The sequence below is a fragment of the Canis aureus genome, chromosome 32 (genome assembly GCF_053574225.1).
Source record: "Canis aureus isolate CA01 chromosome 32, VMU_Caureus_v.1.0, whole genome shotgun sequence".
Classification (NCBI taxonomy): domain Eukaryota; kingdom Metazoa; phylum Chordata; class Mammalia; order Carnivora; family Canidae; genus Canis; species Canis aureus.
In genome coordinates, this window is record NC_135642.1 from 40343237 (window position 1) to 40364140 (window position 20904).

The 20904-nt window shown below is 34.8% G+C and overlaps 1 protein-coding gene across 10 annotated transcripts in view; it reads right to left on the reverse strand.

Annotated features, from left to right (window-relative positions):
* MYO9A (myosin IXA) overlaps positions 1–20904 on the reverse strand; it is a 263829-nt gene that overhangs the window by 159467 nt on the left and 83458 nt on the right. For all 10 annotated transcript variants that reach the window (XM_077881727.1, XM_077881730.1, XM_077881731.1 and 7 more), the window contains 3 exons: positions 15007–15096; positions 11250–11366; positions 5451–5585 (listed from right to left, as the gene is read on the reverse strand). In XM_077881727.1, the coding sequence (XP_077737853.1) occupies positions 5451–5585; positions 11250–11366; positions 15007–15096 (342 nt within the window). The remainder of the gene's footprint in view (positions 1–5450; positions 5586–11249; positions 11367–15006; positions 15097–20904) is intronic.

Here is a 20904-nt window from a genome sequence, read left to right on the forward strand (position 1 = left end):
ATGTTTCTTTTTTAGTTTTATTAATTTTGTTTTATATACTTTGAGTCTAAATCAGGAACCTATAAATTTGGAATTGCACGCTTCCTGATGAACTGACCCCATCATATTATCAAATATTCTTTTTGATTTCTGGCAATGCTGAGATTAATATAGCAATATCAGCTCTACTTTTGTTCAGATTTACTAAAGCTTCTTCCATCCTTTTAACTTTTTAATATGCTTATATTTAAAGTATCTTTCTTATAAGTAGTAATTTACTTTTGTTTTATATCGAGTCTGATAATATATCACTTCAACTTGGAGTAATAAATCCATGTATATTTAGCACAATCACTGATATTTTGTGGGATTAAATCAACCATCTATTATTTGCTATTTGTCCTGCTTTCCTGATATTGCTTTTTTTTTTCTTCTTTCTTGCTTCTTTTTCGACTACTGGAGTTTTTATTTTACTTGTTCCCTATATTAACAAATTTATATTCATTTACTATTTAGTGGCTATCCTAAAATTGTAACACATATCTTTAACTTATCAATGTCTAACAGAAAAAACATCTACTAGCACTTGGCGTTTAATACAAAGATCTTAGAATATCTTAAATTCCATGTACTATCTTCCTGATTTCAATGCTATTATATTCATTTATTTTAGTTCTACATAAATAATAAACCATAATAGATATTTTTATCTTTGCCTAATTTAGTTAATATTCATTTAGATTCACCACCCTCCCCCCCCCCTTTTTTATAATGTTCATTGCTCTTTATTCCTTCCTGCATCTCTGAGCTGCAATGCCAATAATTTAGCTACTGCCCAAATAACATACTTTAGTTTTAAGGAAGATATCCAGTTGTCTTTTGTCATCCACTGCTTGCCCTAAAAGCCTGAGTTCCAGTCTTATGGTTGCTTCTTTAACGGTACTTGCTCCCTACTGCCCAGTCTCCAAACCCCAGATGCTTCTCAGTTTACTATGACTGTCCTTGTACTTACAATGCTTTGAATTCATAGAACTTCACAAATGTGTGCTTGTTGGATTTTTTGTTTTCTGTTTTAAGTTCTGGAAAAATTCCCAACCATTATATTTTCAAAGATAGCATTTTCTTTTTCCTCACATATATCTTTCCAGAATTTCTCTTACATCTATTTTAGACCTTTTCACTATGCCCCATATGTCTCTTATACTATTTGAATTTTCCTTTTTTCATCAGGCTGGGTATTTTCTTCTGGCCTATCTTCCTAATCACTAATCCTCTCTTAAGTTATATCTAACTGTTTTAAACTATCATCATGTTCTTAACTTCACTCTACCTTTTAGTTCTAGATTTTCCTAAACTTAGAATTTCTTTGTAATTCTTTTATAAAAATATTGTTTTTAAAAAAATTTCTTGATGTCATTATTACTTTATAGTTCATTTCTGTTAACATCATTTCCTGGATTTCCGATTGTACAGTCTATTGTCTCACTTCTCTTGGTTTCTATTCATGTTGGGTTTCACTCCATGTGTGTCTTTAAAACAAAATTCTCAGTTAAAAAACTGAATGTTGGATCCTGTATATGAAAAATCATACTGATAATGTTACCACTAGGATGATCTCTTCCTCCACTGGAGAATAAATTTGCTCCTGGCAGCAAGTGGCTAAAAACATTAGGAATTCTATAGTCTTTTAACCCAATTGGAACTTAAGATTTTAAACTGGGCTTCAGTCCCTTAAATGCCTAATCTATTTCTAGTTTATCTTTATTTCTAAGATGTAACCCTTTAAGGTCTCAAGCAGAAAGCCTATAGGAGTTGCCAGCAGGTTCTTCCTTCTTCTTAAATCTCAAGAAAACCTGTTCCGCTTCTCAGATTCGGCTCTTTCAAAATCAGCACTCCTCTACCAGAATAAAGGAATGTCTCTAGCAACAAAGCAGTCCAAACATGCTGTGCTTGTCAACCTGGGTTTCCTTTTTGCAGATATAAACTCTATAGAACCTCACTTATTTATATGTACTCCAATGCCTTCAAATATATTTTGCTCATTCTTTATGGGTATTCTGCAAAGCAATTTGGTCAAAATTTCCTAGTTTGACATCCCCAGAAGTGATAGAGACCCCCAAAAAAACTCACTAGATTATACACTCAGGTAAGATCCCTGGCACTATGAATTTTCTATCTTCAATGCCTACCACATAACTGTTACTAAATTTACTGATAAGCCAATGGCTTGAAGGATAATTCTAAACAAGTAAAGGAAATAAGAGAGCAATATTATTAATGATAGCAGCAAATATATTTTCAAATCACAGAAACGTCTGGTCTGTATCTTACTCCACATTATCTTTATATATACCTTAATTTAGGACTCAGAATCACACACTCCCACTACCTCAACTGGCTTATGTATTATGTCTTTCCCTTCAGTTATTTTACCTCTCTTTGGTCCATCTTCCACAGTTCAAATCCTCTGCTAAATACACTTCAAACTGCTCCTCCTTTTTTAAAATTCCAATCTTCTCTACATGACATAGAAAGCCCACAATTATATTATCCTAGGATATTTCATAAATGTATCTCCCTCCCTGTCTCCATTCTTTAAAAAAAAAAAAAAAAAAAAGATTTTATTTATTTATTTATTTATTTATTTATTTATTTATTTATTCATGAGAGATGCAGAGAGAGAGGCAGAGACATAGGCAGAGCAAGAAGCAGGCTCCTTGTGGGTAACCCGATGCAGGACTCAATCCCAGGACTCCAGGATCACACCCTGAGCCTAAGGCAGATGCTCAACCAAAAGTACCATGTTGTTTTACACTCCACAATTTTAAGAATATTGTTACCTTTGTTTAAAATATCTTTTCCCCATTGACAATCTGGTAAACTCAATCTTCTATTCAAAACTATATTCCAGAATCACCCCTGAGAAACTTTTGTAGACTTTCAGGAAGTTCTTATCAACTTCATCCTTTGTATCACTACTTTAACATTCTACTTGATTTTGGCACTTATTATCCAGCAGGACAATTATTATACCTCTCTCCCATCTTGTGGGAGAAATTTTGTGTCTATATACAATTTTTGACAAAATTTACTTCAGTATTCAAAATTTTCAAGATGTTTCCTCCCAAAGCATATTTGATACCTTTTTATTTCTATCTTTTTTTTTTCAAAAAGTGTTATCTACTTACTGATTTTGTATTCCATTGGTAGTTAACAAATACTCATTGCATACCCATCTCACTTTAGGTACCAGAGATACACAAATAAATAAAACAGTTAATATTTAAGCTGCCTTAAATCTCTTATTCACAGGAAATCCATTTTCAGTGGAAAAACACAAGAGACAGGAAGAATAAACAGATGAGATGGCAGAGGTCTAAAGTCTCCAAACTTTATATAAATTATAGCAAAAGAATACCCATTACATTAAATTACAGAAGAGAATACTGAAACTTGAAAGGAAAAAAAAGATGTATCTTGGAATCTAAGTCTTCTGACCCATAATTCCACCACACTGCCCAAGATTATAAAATTCAGGGAAGCAAATAAAGATCATCCATGCCTTAGTAGTTCCAAACACATTTTCCATAAACGTAAGGTTTTATTTTCTATACATGTTTTTAGGCAAAGTATTTCTTATGGCTCCTCAATGTCTAATCTACACCTCTAGAAAAGGTAAAAAAAAAAAAAAAAAATTCAGTAATAGTCAATACCTTTTTCCTTCAAAAGCAATTTACTTACTCTTCTGTTTAATGATCCAAAGAGCAACTGACACCTCGCTTCGTAAAACACAGCACTCAACAAAATGCATTTCTCCACCCCTCCAATACATATATCCATTTACAAAAGATAAAAAATACTTGTTTAGCATGATCTAGCTAAAAGGACAGTAGACTGAGTCAAGTAGAACAATCCCAGCCAAGTTTTGGTTAAAAGCAAGAATCATAGAACCAAAGTGCTAAGGTTTGAATGGATACTGGCTTCAGATATCATCTGTAAAACCAGAATAAAAATAGTACCTTACCTAATAAATAGTAAGTGCTATGCAAATGTTAGTTAACACTGTAACAAATAATACTGTATTATCTTTTAATAGCTCCATCAGAGAGTCTAGCTAAAAGGTGTTTTTTTCGGTTTGGGGGAGGGTTTTAAGATTTTACTTATTTATTCATGAGAGACACAGACAGAGAGGCAGAGACATAGGCAGTGAAGCAGGCTCCATGCAGGGAGCCCAATGTGGGACTCGATCCAGAGATCAGGCCCTGAGCTGAAGGCAGACGCTCAACTGCTGAGCCACCCAGGTGTCCCTAAAAGGTTATGTGTTTAAAATTTCAAGCATCATCAAGATGGCCAGAACTAGTGCTGCTTGTGCTACGGTTAATCAGTCCTCATAACCCTTTAAGCAAGACAGATGCACTTGAAGCTAGGACAGAGAGCAAAAAACCCCAAGGAAAAGAAAGGTCTTTTTTTTTTTTTTCCTGTTTTGTAAATGTGTTTTGGTCCTCCTGTTCATTTCATTTCTTCACCATTTCCTTGAGATAAATGTGAACCCTGCTTCTACTTATATCCTCCTATACAAATTGAAATTGTGGGCTACAATCTCAACTTGTTGCTAACTTAAAACTTGGCTTTCAGAAAGAGCTCACGTCTTCTTTGACCCTGCATTTACCATAAGCATTCTCATGGAAACCGATGGCTCACTCAACTCTAAATCAATTTAAACTTCTCCCCCAAAATATCTAATTACTCATTTTGGTCTCTCTACAATATCCTATTTCCCTATATCCATACTCTAAATTAACTCAAAATTCTATTAATAAGCTCCGCTAACCCCACGGATAAAGAAATAAGACACTAATCAACTGGATTGAAACTAAAAGACCAAAGCTATCACACAAGCATATTTAGCATTACACACAGTGACCAAGCACATGGCAGCAATTAAAAATCACCAACAGAAACTCAAAGCAAACCCATGCATCTTTTCATTCAAAGGTGTACTCAAGCAAACACATATTTTTTAATCTACTTGAGGTCTACTAAAAAGAAAAGGAAATCCAGTATCATATGGCTCAAAAACTATGCTGATTTTTCATTTGCTAACACAGACATAAAGACTATAGTATCTGGGGGACCCCTGGTTGGCTCAGCAGTTTGGCACCTGCCTTCGGCCCAGGGCGTGATCCTGGAGACCCGGGATCAAGTCCCATGTCAGGCTCCCTGCATGGAGCCTGATTCTCCCTCTGCCTGTGTCTCTGCCTCTCTCTCTCTCTCTCTCTCTCTCTCTCTGTTTATCATGAATAAATAAATAAAATCTTAAAAAAAAAAAAAGACTATAGTATCTGCATGGAAGTATAAGATTTAAAATGCTTGTAACTATGACTCAAAAATTTATATATGTATATACATGTGTGAAGATAAGTGGGTGAGACAATGGGAGGGGGCAAGCATATATGCATTTAGGTACTCACTTGCTCCAATTTAAAAATATGCTGATTGAAGTAGTGTTGTAAACGTTCATTAGCAAAATTTATACAGAACTGTTCAAAGCTGTTATTTTCATAATCTTCAAACCCAAAAATATCAAGAACACCAATGGACAAAGTCTGTAAAACAGGAAAAAAATTAGAGTTAAAAAAACATGTTCAAATTTATTTCATGAATAAATACAATATCGGTAAGAAAATGCTCAAAGTTCTCTTATAGTAGTGGAGAGGCAATTTTGGGGGGCCAGTCTTCTACCAAAATATTCCACAAAAGTATTTTAGTTTTATCTTCAACTTCTTCTTTTTATCCCAATTATAAAAATACATCCAAAATTTTAATACATGTAATACACTGTTTACAGAAATGTTTGAAGAAGGGTTAGTAACTTGTTCTCAATCTCAGAAATCCCTAAATTCTAAGAGATAAGAAAGTAAAAGTACTTCACCTATAGGGAAGTAAAAAATAATCTAAAGCTAGGTTTTTTCCTGGGTCTCCCAGATTATACAAAGAACATCATGCAAGTTTTCCTAATTCCACTTCTATAGCCCAACAGAATTCTGCTTTACAAACCAAGCTAACTAGTATGTTTAATCAGCCTTGTGCAAGCTAAGAGTGTAATTGGACATCAGAATATGTGGTTTCTTCAATTTTAAAAAGGTCTTTTTAAAGATTTATTTATTTATTTTAGAGAAAGAGGGAGTAGGGGGAGTGGATGAAGGGAGAAGCCTCAAGCAGATTTCCTGTTGAGTGTGAAGCCTGACACTGGTTCAGTTCCACAACCCATGAGATCATGACCTGAGCTGAAACCAAGAGTCAGATGCTCAACCAACAAAGCCATCCAAGTGCCCCAAATTTTTAAAAAATTTTTATTAAAAAAAAAACCTAAGTTTACAATGTTAAATAGTTATAAAATATTGTAACAAAAAACAAAAATCCCTTCTTCATTATCAATTTCTATTCCCTAAAGTTAACAAAACTCAAATCTTTTATCTATTTGGTATAAAATAGTACAGTATAGTATACAAATGCTTATTCTTCTATGTCTTGGTATTTTGCTTCTACAAATTATACTCTAATTATAGATAATATGGATTCAGCTCTAATACCTCTAAACCAGCATTCTTCTCACCACCTCACCTCATTCTTAAAATACAGTTGCATGACAACTGTATGTAGATGCTTCTACCATATTAAAAAATAAATTCTGGGGTGCCAGGGTGGCTCAGTCAGTTAAGCATCTGCCTCAGTTCAGGTCATGATCCCAGGGTCCTGCTCAGTGGGTAGCCTACTTCTCCCTCTCCCTCTACTGCCACTCCCCCTGCTTGTACTGTCTCCATCTGTCAAATAAATAAATAAAATCTTTTTAAAAATTAAATTAAATTAAATTAAATTAAATTAAATTAAATTAAATTAATTCAAGGGCACCTGGCTGACTCCATCACTGGAACATGTGACTCTTGATCTTGGATTTGTGAATGCAAGCCCCAAATTGGGTGCAGAGATTAAAAATTTTAAATCTTGGAAATACATCACAATACAAACCTCCCTCAAAAAAATGGAAAAAAAAAACTCAAATACACAAGCTAACCTCGCATCTAAAAGAGTTGGAGGAAGAACAAGTAGAAGAGAGAGATAATAAAGAACAAGTAGAAGAGAGAGATAATAAAGATTCAAGCAGAACTCAATGAAATAGAGACCAGAAGAACTGTAGAACTGATCCACAAAACCAGGAGCTGGTTCTTTGGAAGAATTAATAAGATAGATAAATCCCTAGCCAGCCTTATTTAAAAAAAAGAAAAAGAAAAGAAAGAAAAGACTCAAATTAATAAAATCACGAAAAGAAAGAGATCACAACCAATACCAAGGAAATATAAACTATTTTAAAAACGTATTATGAGCAGCTATATGCCAACAAATCAGGCAATCTAGAAGAAATGGATGCATTTCTGGAAAACCACAAATTACCAAAACTGGAACAGGAAGAAACAGAAAACCTGAACAGGCCAATAACCAGCAAGGAAATAGAAGCAGTCATCAAAAACCTCTCAAGACATAAAAGTCCAGGGCCAGATGGCTTCCCAGGGGAATTCTATCAAACGTTTAAAGAAGAAAGAATACCTATTATACTAAAGCTGTTTCGAAGGATAGAAAGGGAGGGATATTTTCAAACTCATTTTATGAGGCCAGCATTACCTTGATTCCACAACCAGACAAAGACCCCACCAAAAAGAATTATAAATCAATATCCCTGATGAACATGGGTACAAAATTCTCACCAAGGTATTAGCCAACAGGATCCAACAGTACATTAAGAGTATTATCCACCATGACCAAGTGGAATTTATCCCCGGGATGCAAGAGTGGTCCAACACTCGTAAAACAATCAATGTGATAGCTCATATCAACAAGAGAAAAAACAAGAACCATATGATCTTCTCCACAGATGCAGAGAAAGCATTTGACAAAATACAGCATCCATTCTTGATAAAACTCTTCGAAGTGTAGGGATAAAGGGAACATCCCTCAATATCTTAAAAGCCATTTATGAAAAGTCCACAGTGAGTATCATTCTCAAGGGGGAAAAAACTGAGAGCCTTTCCCCTAAGATCAGGAACATGACAGGATGTCCACTCTCACCACTATTAATTCAACATAGTACTAGAAGCCCTAGCCTCAGTAATCAGACACAAAAAGAAATAAAAGGCATTCAAATTGTCAAAGAAGTCAAACTCTCCCTCTTCGCAGATGACATGATACTATATACAGAAAACTCAAAAGACTCCACCCCAAAAGTGCCAGAACTCAAACAGCAATTCAGTAATGTGGCAGAATACAAAATCAATGCACAGAAATTGGCTGCATTTCTATACACTGAGACTGAAGACAAATTAAGGAATCAATCTCATTTACAATTGCACCCAAAAGCATAAGATACCTAGGAATAAACCTAACCAAAGAGGTAAAGGATCTATACCCTAAAAACTACACAACACTTCTGAAAGAAATTGAGGAAGACACAAAGAGATGGAAAAACATTCCATGCTCATGAATTGGAAGAATAAATATTGTGAAAATGTCCGTGCTACCCAGGGCAATTTACATGTTCAATGCAATCCCTATCAAAATACCATGGACTTCTTCAGAGTTGGAACAAATAATCTTAAGATTTGTATGGAATCAGAAAAGACCCCGAATAGCCAAAGGAATACTGAAAAAGAAAACCAATGCCGGGGGCATCACAATGTCGGATTTCAAGCTATATTACAAAGCTGTGATCATCAAGACAGTATGGTACTGGCACAAAACCAGACACATAGATCAATGGAACAGAATACAAAATGCAGAAATGAGCACCCAACTCTATGGTCAACTAATATTCGACAAAGCTGGAAAGAATATCCACTGGAAAAAGGATAGTCTCTTCAATAAATGGTGCTGGGAAAACTGGACAGCCACGTGCAGAAGAATGAAACTGGACCATTCTCCTACACCATACACAAAGATAAACTCAAAATGGTTGAAAGATCTCAATGTGAGACAAGAATTCATCAAAATCGTAGAGTAGAAAACAGGCAACAACCTTTCTGAACTTGGCCACAGTAACTTCTTGCAAGATACATCTACAAAGGCAAGGGAAACAAAAGCAAAAATGAACTACTGGGATTTAATCAAGATAAAAAGCTTCTGCACAGCAAAAGAAACAGTCAACAAAACTAAAAGACAACCTACAGAATGGGAGAAAATATTTGTAAATGACATATTAGATAAGGCGCTAGTATCCAAGATCTATAAAGAGCTTATCATATTCAAACACCCAAGAAACAAAAAAAATCCAATCATGAAATGGGCAGAAGACATGAACAGAAATTTCTCCAAAGAAGACATACACACGGCCAACAAGCACATAAGAAAATGCTCTGCATCACATGCTATCAGGGAAATAAAACAAAACCACAACGAGATACCACCTCACGCCAGTGAGAATAGTGAAAATTAACAAGACAGGAAACACCAAATGTTGGAGAGGATGTGGAGAAGGGGGAAGGAACTCTCTTGCACTACTGGTGGGAATGCAAACTGGTGCAGCCACTCTGGAAAACAGTGTGGAGGTTCCTCAAGAAGTTAAAAATAGAGCTACCCTACGACCCACCAATTGCACTACTGGGTTTTTACCACAAAGATACAGATGTAGTAAAACACCAGGACACCTGCACTCCAATGTTCATAGCAGCAATGTCCACAATAGCCAAACTGTGGAAGGAGCCATGTTGTCCTTCAACAGATGAATAGATAAAGATGTGGTATATATATGTACAATGGAATATTACTCAGCCATCAGAAAGGACAAATACTCACCATTTCCTTCAACATGGATGGAACTGGAGGGTATTATCCTGAGTGAAGTAAGTCAATTGGAGGACAATCATCATATGGTTTTACTCATATGTGGCATATAAGAAATAATGAAAGGGATTGCAAAGGAAAGGAGGGGAACTGAGTGGTAAAAATTAGAGAGGGAGACAAACCATGAGAGACTTCTAACTCTGGGAAACGAACAAAGGGTTGTGGAAGGGGAGGTGGGCGGAGGGATGGAGTAACTGGGTGACGGGCACTGAGGAGGGCACTTGATGGGATGAGAGCACTGGGTGTTATACCATATGATAGCAAATCAAACTTAAATAAAAACAAATGTAAAAAAAAGTTTTAAATCTTAAATAAATTCCAATTAGATAAAAATCTAAATATAAAAATTAAATTCTAAAAGTACAAGAATAAATATTTTTATAATCTTGGGATAAAAGAGGCCTTCCTACGTAAGAAAAACCAATAAATAAAACCCAGGAAAATCAAAGAAAAATATGACAGAATTAACTGCCCCAAAATTTAAAACATATGGGCCCTAAAACACAACATAAATAAATATTAAAAATCAAGAAAAAATATATGCAATATATATCAAACTATGAGTCTGCAATATCCACCATGACCCCGAAAAAAAGAAAAAGACAAAACGAACAACATAAAAATAGCAAAATATATAATCAAGTGATGAAAAACCTAAGATACTCGACTTTCATCTACCATTGAAATAACAGACAATAAAATGGGATAGTCCTCCTAATCAGATTAATAGATGAAACGACTGATAATATCCAATGTGAGTAAAGGTGTGAGGAAACAGGCATTTTCATACACTACCAGTGAAAGTGTAGTCTATTTTGAAAAGCAATTTAAGTAGCTACCAAAATTCTAAAATGTATATATTCTTAAATCCAGCAATTCATCTTGAGGATTTTATCTTGGAGAAACATACACAAAGAATATTTTTTGTATCATCATTTATAACAATAAAATAAATGTAATATATTTTATGGGGAAATTTATGATATATATTATATAATATTACAAAGTTATTAAAAATAATGAGGTTCCAGATATATTTCAAGACATTTCAGGTAAAAAAAAAAAAATAAAAGAAACATACAGATAACATAATTCTATTTTTATTTTTAAAAGCAACTATGTGTGTGTGTATATATATACACACACACACACACACACAGACATGTACATAAGGAAAAGGTCTGAAAAGATACACAAAATGGTAGTTTCCCTGAATAAGGTAATAAAAACACACATAAGGAGGGAAACAGCAAGGAATATAAATAAAAGGTGATTCTTATTTATTACTCTACATAATTCTGTGTTTTTAAATTTCATGTATTATTATTATTTTATTAAAATCATTTTCCAGGAAAAATATATAATAGCCCAATGTATACCTTCGTATTTTGCTCCAAATCTTTACTATTCAGAAGTGCGTGATTAATCCGAAAAACTATCCAGTCAAATAGGGCACTATATAAAGACTTAGCCATGGAGTTCCTCACAGTCACAGCCTGAAAAAAAAAAGAAAAAGGTTACAGAACAAATGAAGATGGCAATAATCTAAGGCACTATAACAAAGTCTATTTTGCTCTCAATTAATAAAGAAAGCTGGGCAGACCTGGTGGCCCAGTGGTTTGGCGCCGCCTTTAGCCCAGGGCCTGATCCTGGAGACCCGGAATTGAGTCCCACGTCAGGCTCCCTGCACGGAGCCTGCTTCTCCCTCTGCCTGTGTCTCTGCCTCTCTCTCTCTCTCTGTGTGACTATCATAAATAATAATAAAAAAAAAAAAAAAAAAATTCTCTATCTTCAACATCAGAAACTTGAAAATAATTGGAAAATGGTCACGAGTTCTGAGAGAAAACGGAATGTGACCCTAGAACTCTACACTTAAGCAAGTTATCAACAAAGTATCTTTAAAATTCAAAAAAATCAATAATAGATTATACGATGGGAACCACCGTTCTATTTTTTTCAGAGGGAAGAATGAAGGCAATCTAATCTAATTCAGCAAAAGATTTTAAAACTAAAAACTCAAGCGTAAGACACAAAAGCACAGAAAAAGAAAATATATTAGCATAAAAAATACAAATGGGTTGAATTTTTTTCATGAAAAGACAGATCTTCACATTAAACTAAAAACTATAGGGCAGCCCTGGTGGCGCAGCAGTTTGGCGCTGCCTGCAGTCTGGGGTGTGATCCTGGAGACCTGGGATCGAGTCCCACATCGGGCTCCCAGCATGGAGCCTGCTTCTCCCTCTCCCTCTGCCTGTGTCTCTGCCTCTCTCTCTGTGTGTCTATGAATAAATAAATAAAATCTTTTAAAAAAATAATAAAATAAAATAAAAACTATAACCCACCTACTTATGGTTTACATTAACCACTATTTGCATAAAGTAGCAGTCAGAAAGAACCCAAATATACCAATATAATACTTATTTACTCCATAACTCCCAATATTATACTTTTGGCCTCTCTTCTCTGAAATGTGGTCCTATCAAAGTTTAATCTCAATAAACCCAAATACCAATTAATATTTTCCCACCCAAATAAGATCTCACTGAGTGTTTCTTATCTCAATGAATGGTACCAATACTCTTACAGTTGTGTGAACCAGAAAATTAGAATTTATCCTTAATATTTCCTTCTTTCTCCTTGCTTCCCATTAAGCAAATCATTGCTGGATTCTGTTGATTTTATTGTCTAAATTTCTTTCTTCTCAAATATACCCATTTCTCCCTATCAGTATATCACTATTTTAGACAAAGCAGCAAGCCTCTTTCTCCCCAGTACTACTACTACAGCCTCCAAACTCATCATTCCACATTCATTCTTGCCCTCTATGTTAGACAAAACTCTAAGATGGTTGTCAAGATTCCCATTCCGTATACCTCCCTCCTGTTAATTATGGGCAGGACAGTAAATATGATGAATTTCACTCCAGTAACTATCTTATCTTATATGACAAAGGGATTTAAAAGACAACTATGACCCAAAATCAGCTGATTTTTTTTAATTAATCAAAGGAGGATTACCCTGGGTAGCTGACAATCAGAGAAGTCTCTTAAAAGAGACTGAGCCTTTCCATCAGAGCCTCTGATGAAGCAAACTGCCATGTTGTGTAAAGCACCACAAGCAAACTCTGCTGAGCATGACTCTTAATCCTGTAACTGCAAGGAACTGAATCCTTGTCAACAACCTGTGAACTAGGAAGAGGGGCCATGCTCCGCAGAGTGGAATTGAGCCTCACATCAAGCTCCTCCAGTGAGGAGCTTGCTTCTCCTTGCCCTCTGTGTGTGTGTGCACTCTCTCATTCTCTCTCTCTCTCTCTGTCAAACCAATCAATCAATCAATCAATCAATCTTTAGGAAAAAAATCTAAGACACTTTTTTGCTAAAACATTTTAAGACCTTTCCATCGCTCTTCAGATAAAATATTAAAATCATTAAGGACTGCTCCTTATTTTATTCCTAATGCCCAGTACATTTCTGGACACAAAGATTTTCAAATATTTACTAGACAAATAAATAAATACACCAAACAGATGCAAACAAAAATAAAGCAGGGTCTACAAAAATCATCTCAGAAAGTTGAATTTAAAGTTAAAAATGTAAATAAACATAAGAAAAATTTTAAGAGAGCTAGGGAGAGGGAAGGGGCAAAAGGACAGAATCTCAAGCAGGCTCCTTGCTGCCCAGCACAGAGTCTGATGGGGGCTTGATCTCACAACCCTGAGATCATGACCTGAGCTGAAGCCTAGAGTCAAATACTTAACTGCCTGAGCACTCCAGGAAATATTTTACATTGACAAAAGTTAAAAGAGAAATTACAAAAGTACTGAACCCTTATAAAGTAAAGGAAGGGCAAAACTCTTAAAAAGGTTTGGCTTTTTCTGTTTAGAAAGCAGCTTTCAAAGTTGGAGACTATGAGGTAAGGCACATGATATAATGAAGAAATGTAGATTTCATGGCACAGTTATAGGAAGAACCCCAAAAATAGGATAAATGGACCAGTGTCAGCCTAGAAACCATTCTCCACAGTTCTTTTTGTTCTTTTAAGATTTTATTTATTTTTTCATGAGAAACACAGAGAGAGAGGCAGAGACCTAGGCAGAGGGAGAAACAGGCTCCCTGTGGGGAGCCCGATGGGGGACTCGATCGGAGCTGAAGCCAGACACTGAACCACAGAGCCACCCAGGCACCCCTCCACAGTTCTTTTTTTTTTTTTTCACAGTTCTTTCACTAATCTCTACCTCTGTCTTCTAATCTCACATTCCTGTCCTATTTTAATAACTGTCATAGTCTGTGATTTCCCATCACTGTCATTAAATTACACTACAGAACAGTAGGCTTTCAATAATTTTCCCATTCAAATACATCTGAATAATATATTATAATAAAAAAGACAATGACAGCAATAAATCTCATCTAGAAGCTTCAGGATACAGATGATACTCTTCATGGGACTAGGTGAGATCACCTGGATAAGGATTATAGAGAAGAAAAGACAAAGACTGTGTACTAGAGCACTACATTTTTTAGAGGTTAAGTGGAAAAGAGCAAACAAAAGGAATTACAAATGAGTGGTCAACAATAAAAAAGTGAACCAGAAGAGAATGATGTTCTGAAAGATAAGAAACTGCCTGAAGAATAAATCATCAATTGGATCAAATACTGCTCATTTGTAAATCTATCTACTACCTATTCACCTCATATTAATAATATAAAACTTAAGAATGGTGAACAGATAAAGATCTCTGGAGAAAAATGTATGCCTACAGACATTCAATTTTAAGTTTTCAAGTTGATGGAATGTTCACAACCGAATTTCAAGGGCTCGAAAAATATTTCAATCAACACTTTGTTATTTTCATTCTGTTAAAAGAACAAAAATTCAAACTTCTAAAACTGTTCCGAGTACTCTGATCTTAAGAAAATCCATTCAGGGGGCAGCCCCAGTGGCTCAGTGGTTTAGCGCCACCTTCAGCCCAGGGTGTGATCCTGGAGACGCAGGATCAAGTCCCACGTCAGGCTCCCTGCATGGAGCCTGCTTCTCCCTCTGCCTGTGTCTCTGCCTCTCTCTCTGCCTCTCATGAATAAATAAATAAAATCTTTTACAAAAAAAAAAAAAAAGGAAAAGAAAATCCATTCATACCTCTGCGAGCTTATATGGCAAAATAAGCTTTTCTCCCACTGTCACGGTCTTCCTTGTAACTAATGCCTCAAATAGCATCTCTTCTTTAACCTAGAGAAGACAAAACTAAATTTAGTGTATAAGATTTATGACAATGAGTGGAATTATTTATTGAAAATCCAAATAGAGAAAACAATGTTTAATGAGATTAGCAAATATACAATAGAAAAAGCAAAGACAATACATTTAGCAATTTAAATACTGGCCAAGGTGAAAGTTAAATGTTCCACTCACACCACTTCCCATACCCCAACCCAAAACAGAGAGGGTAAGACAGATGAGTCTTTTTAGTTAAAGTTTTCTTTCTGATCACAATGGAGACACATATTTCTTTGTGCCAAATATGGAAAATACAGAATAGTGCAAAAAAATTTTAAGATGATCAACCATAATCCCACAACTTGCATTCAAGGACTAAAAAGTGACAATACTTCTTGAATCCCAGGAACATTACAATGAGTACTTATTTATGTTTCCAGGGGTTTTATATTTATTTGTGTTAATCTTTAAAATAAAGTTGATGCTTCCTTTTTTTTCATTCTCTCTAGAGGTAAATACTATCATGAATTTGACACGTTATTACTTCAGTTCAGGTGTGTGTGTGTGTGTGTGTGTGTGTATATATATATATATATATATATATATATAGTATATTTACTAGATGTATTTGCAAATACATTATACTGCCAAGTATATTTAACTCTTATCTTTATGAAATCATACTGCCCATATGTTTTTGAGATCCAACTACATTGATAATTTAGATCAAGCTTATTCATTTTAACTGCTATACAGCTTCCCAGTATATAAATTACTAGTGTTTAATCCATTCTTCTACATGTAGGCATTTACAGTAATTACCATTTTGCACTATTAGGAAGTAAACTGAAGTGAATATTCTTGCATATGAGTTCAAGAGTTTCTCCGAAGTATAAATCTAAAAGTGGAATTACTATATAATAGCATACACATTTTCATCTTTAATAGCATACACATCACATCTTTCATCTTTCATATTGCTAAACTACTGTATTTAGTTCTCACCAATCTGCTCTCTCATCAGCCCTGAGCATTCCTATTTCTTCAAACCTTCACTATACTTGATATTATCAGACTACTGACTTTTGCCACACTGAGGGGCATGAAATGGTAAAACAAGGGTATTTTATAAAAATATTTACACAAAAAAAGATATAGCACTCATAAAATTTTAAGTACATGATATAATGTATATCAAGCAAAAAAGATTCAATTATAAGGAGAAAATGAGTTACAAAACAATAGAGTGAAGCATGATCCTGCCACCACCAATTCATGACAAATCAATCTTTTTTCTTTTTGAAGATTTATTTATTCACAAGAGACACACAAAGAGAGAGGCAGAGACACAGGCAGAAGGAGAAGCAAGCTCCTCGCAAAGAGCCCAATGTGGGACCCAATGCCAGATCTCGGGAAAACACCCTGAGCCAAAGGCAGACAATCAAAATCTGAGCCACCCAGGCATCATGAGATCAATCATTTTTTAAAATGTGATATCATAAAGGAAATATACCTTCTTTTGGAGCATTCACTGCCAGTCTTCAAATTCAAAACAAACTGGAAAAAGAACCTGAGGAGCATTACCTTTACAAACTGCAGTAAAACTAAAAATAGCCAAAGTTTAAATATAAGACCTCAAGCTTTCATATATACTTAAAATGTTTTGAAAAACAAAAATATTACCAGATTACACAAGCAGGACGAAACTAATAAAAATAAGAAAAAACTGGGACACCTGGGTGGCTCAACGGTTGAGCGTCACCTTCAGCTCAGGTCATGATCCTGGGGACTGAGTCCCACATCAGGCTCCCAGCAAGATGTCTGCTTCTCCCTCTGTCTATGCCTCTGCTTTTCTCTCTGTGTCTCTCATGAATAAGTAAATAAAATCTTAAAAAAAAAAAAAACTAAGAAAAAACTTATGTGATTAAAAAAACACTTTTATTGTGAGGTTAAGCAATTATTACTAAAAGTGAATATTTAAAAATAAATGATCTATGCAGTACAAACTCAAGAAATTTTTTTAAGCAACAATGTGGAGCAAAAGTTACTTCCATACACTTATATAAACTGGTACAATCACTATAGACAGTAATCTGTCAATATCAGTCAACTATTTATGTGTATGTATACCACAACCTAAAAACTATACTCCTTGGACTATATTCTAAAATAATTCTCACACATGCCAGCAAGGAGACATGTGCAAAAATGCCTATCACAGTACTACCAATAAATGAAAAATTACAAATGACTTCAATTGGGCAGTCCGGGTGGCTCAGCAGTTTAGTGCCGCCTTCAGCCCAAGGCCTGATCCTGGAGACCCGGGATCAAGTCCTGCGTTGGGCTCCCTGCATGGAGCCTGCTTCTTCCTCTGCCTCTCTCTCTCTCTCCTCTCTGTGTATTCTCATGAATAAATAAATAAAATCCTTAAAAATAAAGGACCTCAATCGCCATTAAAAAAAAATAGTTTTACTCATATAATGAAATTTTACAAAGCAACCATGAATCATCATCTAGAATATTTAAATCAGTACTAAAAATGTCAAAAACATAATATGGAATGAAAAAGTTTTAGAATGACATAGTAAAACATTTACATAAAATATGAAAATATATTTAAAAACTATATATTCTTTATGCAAACATCTATTATGAAAATAAAACAAGAATGAGAATGATAAGCACCAAACTTATATGAGTGTTTACTTCTGGCATGGCAGAGTATAAAGTGAGCTACAATTTTGTGTAATATTTTATTACATGGGTGGGGCTGTGAGTACACAGGTGTTTATTATATTGCTTTCTATATATATTGTGTACTGAGAACAATAATAATTTATCAGAGGAAGGAGTGTGCCTGGGTGGCTCAGTTGGTTAAGTGTCTGCTTTCAACTCAAGTCAGGATCTCAGGGTCCTGGGATTGAGCCCCCACATCAGGAGCCTGCTTCTCCCTCTCTGCCTGCCATTCCCCCCTGCTTGTGTGCACGGGCTCTCTCTCTGTCAAATGAAAATGAAGAAGAAAATATGTTTAAAAAGAAATTAATACATATTAAGCAAAATGGTAGAACTGATATATCTAAAGGCCAATTATCTGAAGATAAGACAACTCTCACTAAATTTAAAAAATTAAGAAATACAAACATAAAGCTAACACCACAGAAAAAAAGTTTTTAAACATACAGAATACTTAGAAAGAATGAAAAACAATAAATTTTAAACATTTAATCAACACATGATTTCCTAGATAAACACAAATTATCAAAATGAACTCAAGCCAGATTTGAAAATCCTAAAAAAAACTGGTTAATTCAAAACAAATGGGAAGGACATCTAATACAGTTAGTTGATCATAGGGTTGTTATCTCTCAAATCTTTAAGGAATATATTATTCTTTGCTAATGATTCTTACCTTAAATGCAGAAAAAATTTAAAAGGATAAATAACTACCCAATTCATTTTAGATAGTTGGCTTAATGCTGGCACTAAAACCTAAAAATGATTGTACACAGATCTACCCTCATATGCACAACTGCACAAAACACACTAATCTTGCTTATCTTTGATAAGCTTCCTGAAGAAAATATTACTGAATTCATATTTTAATCAACTTCCTCTGTAATTTCCCAAATGTCCTTAGTTGTATAAACATGACTTTTAAAATTAATAAACTTTATTAATACAAAATAACTAAGAATGAGCTCAATATTTGGTCTACAAGGGATCCCTGGGTGGCGCAGCGGTTTGGCGCCTGCCTTTGGCCCGGGGCGCGATCCTGGAGACCCGGGATCGAATTCCACGTCGGGCTCCCGGTGCATGGAGCCTGCTTCTCCCTCTGCCTGTGTCTCTGCCTCTCTCTCTCTCTCTCCCTGTGTGACTATCATAAATAAATAAAAATTAAAAAAAATATATTTGGTCTACAATGTTTCTCATCTTCACTTAATTGAGAAACAGATATGTGTTAAAAATCTATTCTTTATATTGTTTCAACAGATGTTAAAATATATTCAAAATATATAAATCTGTTAAAAACTGAAGTTTTTGATAATGGGGATGGTTCTGATATGCTCCAAAATATGCAACAAAAATATGCTCCACAATTACCCACAATTAATCTACAGGAGCTTGTTTACCTTTCAATAATTTCACAAGTATATATCCCAAACAGAATTCAGTAAAGAGAATATTCAAAATATTAAAAAAAAAATTCACTGCTGCCTGAGGTAACTACAATATTACAAAAATAATTGAAAAAAATAATTTCAGAAACATTTGTTCTTAAAAGCTAAATCTATATTTATCAATGAACTGAATCACTTTGAGAAGGAGAGGAATTAAATTAAATCTTAACTAGAGTTTACATTTTAATTAAACCAGTTATTACTCCTAATCTTTGAATTCTAGCTCAACAAAAGCCTTAAGGTTGCAATTATTATTATTACCAATTTTAACCAATTACAGGAAATCATTCTATTTTCTTATTTTATTTTTTAATTTAAATTCAATTAATTAACACATGTTATTAATTTCAGCAGTGATTCATCAGTCTTATATACTACCCAGTGCTCATTATATCACATGCCCTCCTTAATGTCCATCATTCAGTTATCCCACCGCCCTGCCTCATCCCCTCCAGCAACCCTCCGTTGATTAAGAAATTATCTTTAAAAATAATTTCTAAGAACTGAATACAAGCAGGATACTTATTATGTATAGATCCTGTCAGTACTTGTCTAGCTTCTCAACTTTGAAGATAACTTCTTCCTACTTATTACCAAATCTCCATTCCTAGAACCAGTCCCAACTAAACACAACAAGAAGGATGTTAAGGGGCACCTGTTGGCTCAATCGGTTTAGCATGCTACTCTTGATTTTAGCTCAGGTCATGATCTCAAGGTTGTGGGACTGAGCCATTTGATGGGCTCTTCACTCAGCAGGGAGTCTGCTTGGGATTCTCTCTCTCTCTCCCTCTGCCCACCTCCCACTCACATGTTCTTTGTCTCAAATAAATAAATAAAATGTCTAAAAATATAAAGAAGTTAAGAAGCTTGGGTTCAAAAGTAAGATTTGCTATCAAATCATTTTTGCAATTAGTCTAACTTTGACACTGGTAAGCCTGATTCTCAGAAGTGGATTTCTCCTTTTTCACCAATACCTTGGCTCCTTTTAGAATTACCTGAATTGCTCTTATCAGTCTCTAACCAAAGAAGGAATACTGCACGAGGACCAGAAGCCTTTGTACTTGCTGAATGCTTGAACATGTAAATAAAACCACTAGCTACAATGTACTATTATTATGACAATACCAAGTGTTTCTGTTGACCAAATGTTGACTAAAATATCACCTAAAACGCCTGATGGAAATATAGTCTGTTCTCTGATCCCCATGACCTTCAAAATTACCACCTTCAGATACCACACTCCACATCCTGGTAGAACTTCTTTCCAAAGAGTGAGCCTAGTTTCAATTCAGTGTGTTTCTTTCTCCAGCCCCTGTCTGCCAGACTAACTAAAACATTTTGTTAAAGTTAATAAACGACATTCAGGCATGTGCAAAATAATAAGCACTCTAAGATCAGATAAATAAGAAAGAGGCATCCATTGCTCTCAAAGAGCACTGCCACCTTATAACAGGCACAAACTAGTAAACAATTAACTTTCTGCTACAAAACCAAAATTAAATCATGCTAAGAAGATGCAAATATTCTATCCTAATGTAGTCAGTTTGACCATTTAAAATAAGGTTAAAACCCTAAAAAGAGACACAAGAACCAAGATTTGAAAGATAGTGATATTTTAACAGAAAAAAAGAAGGCTATTCAT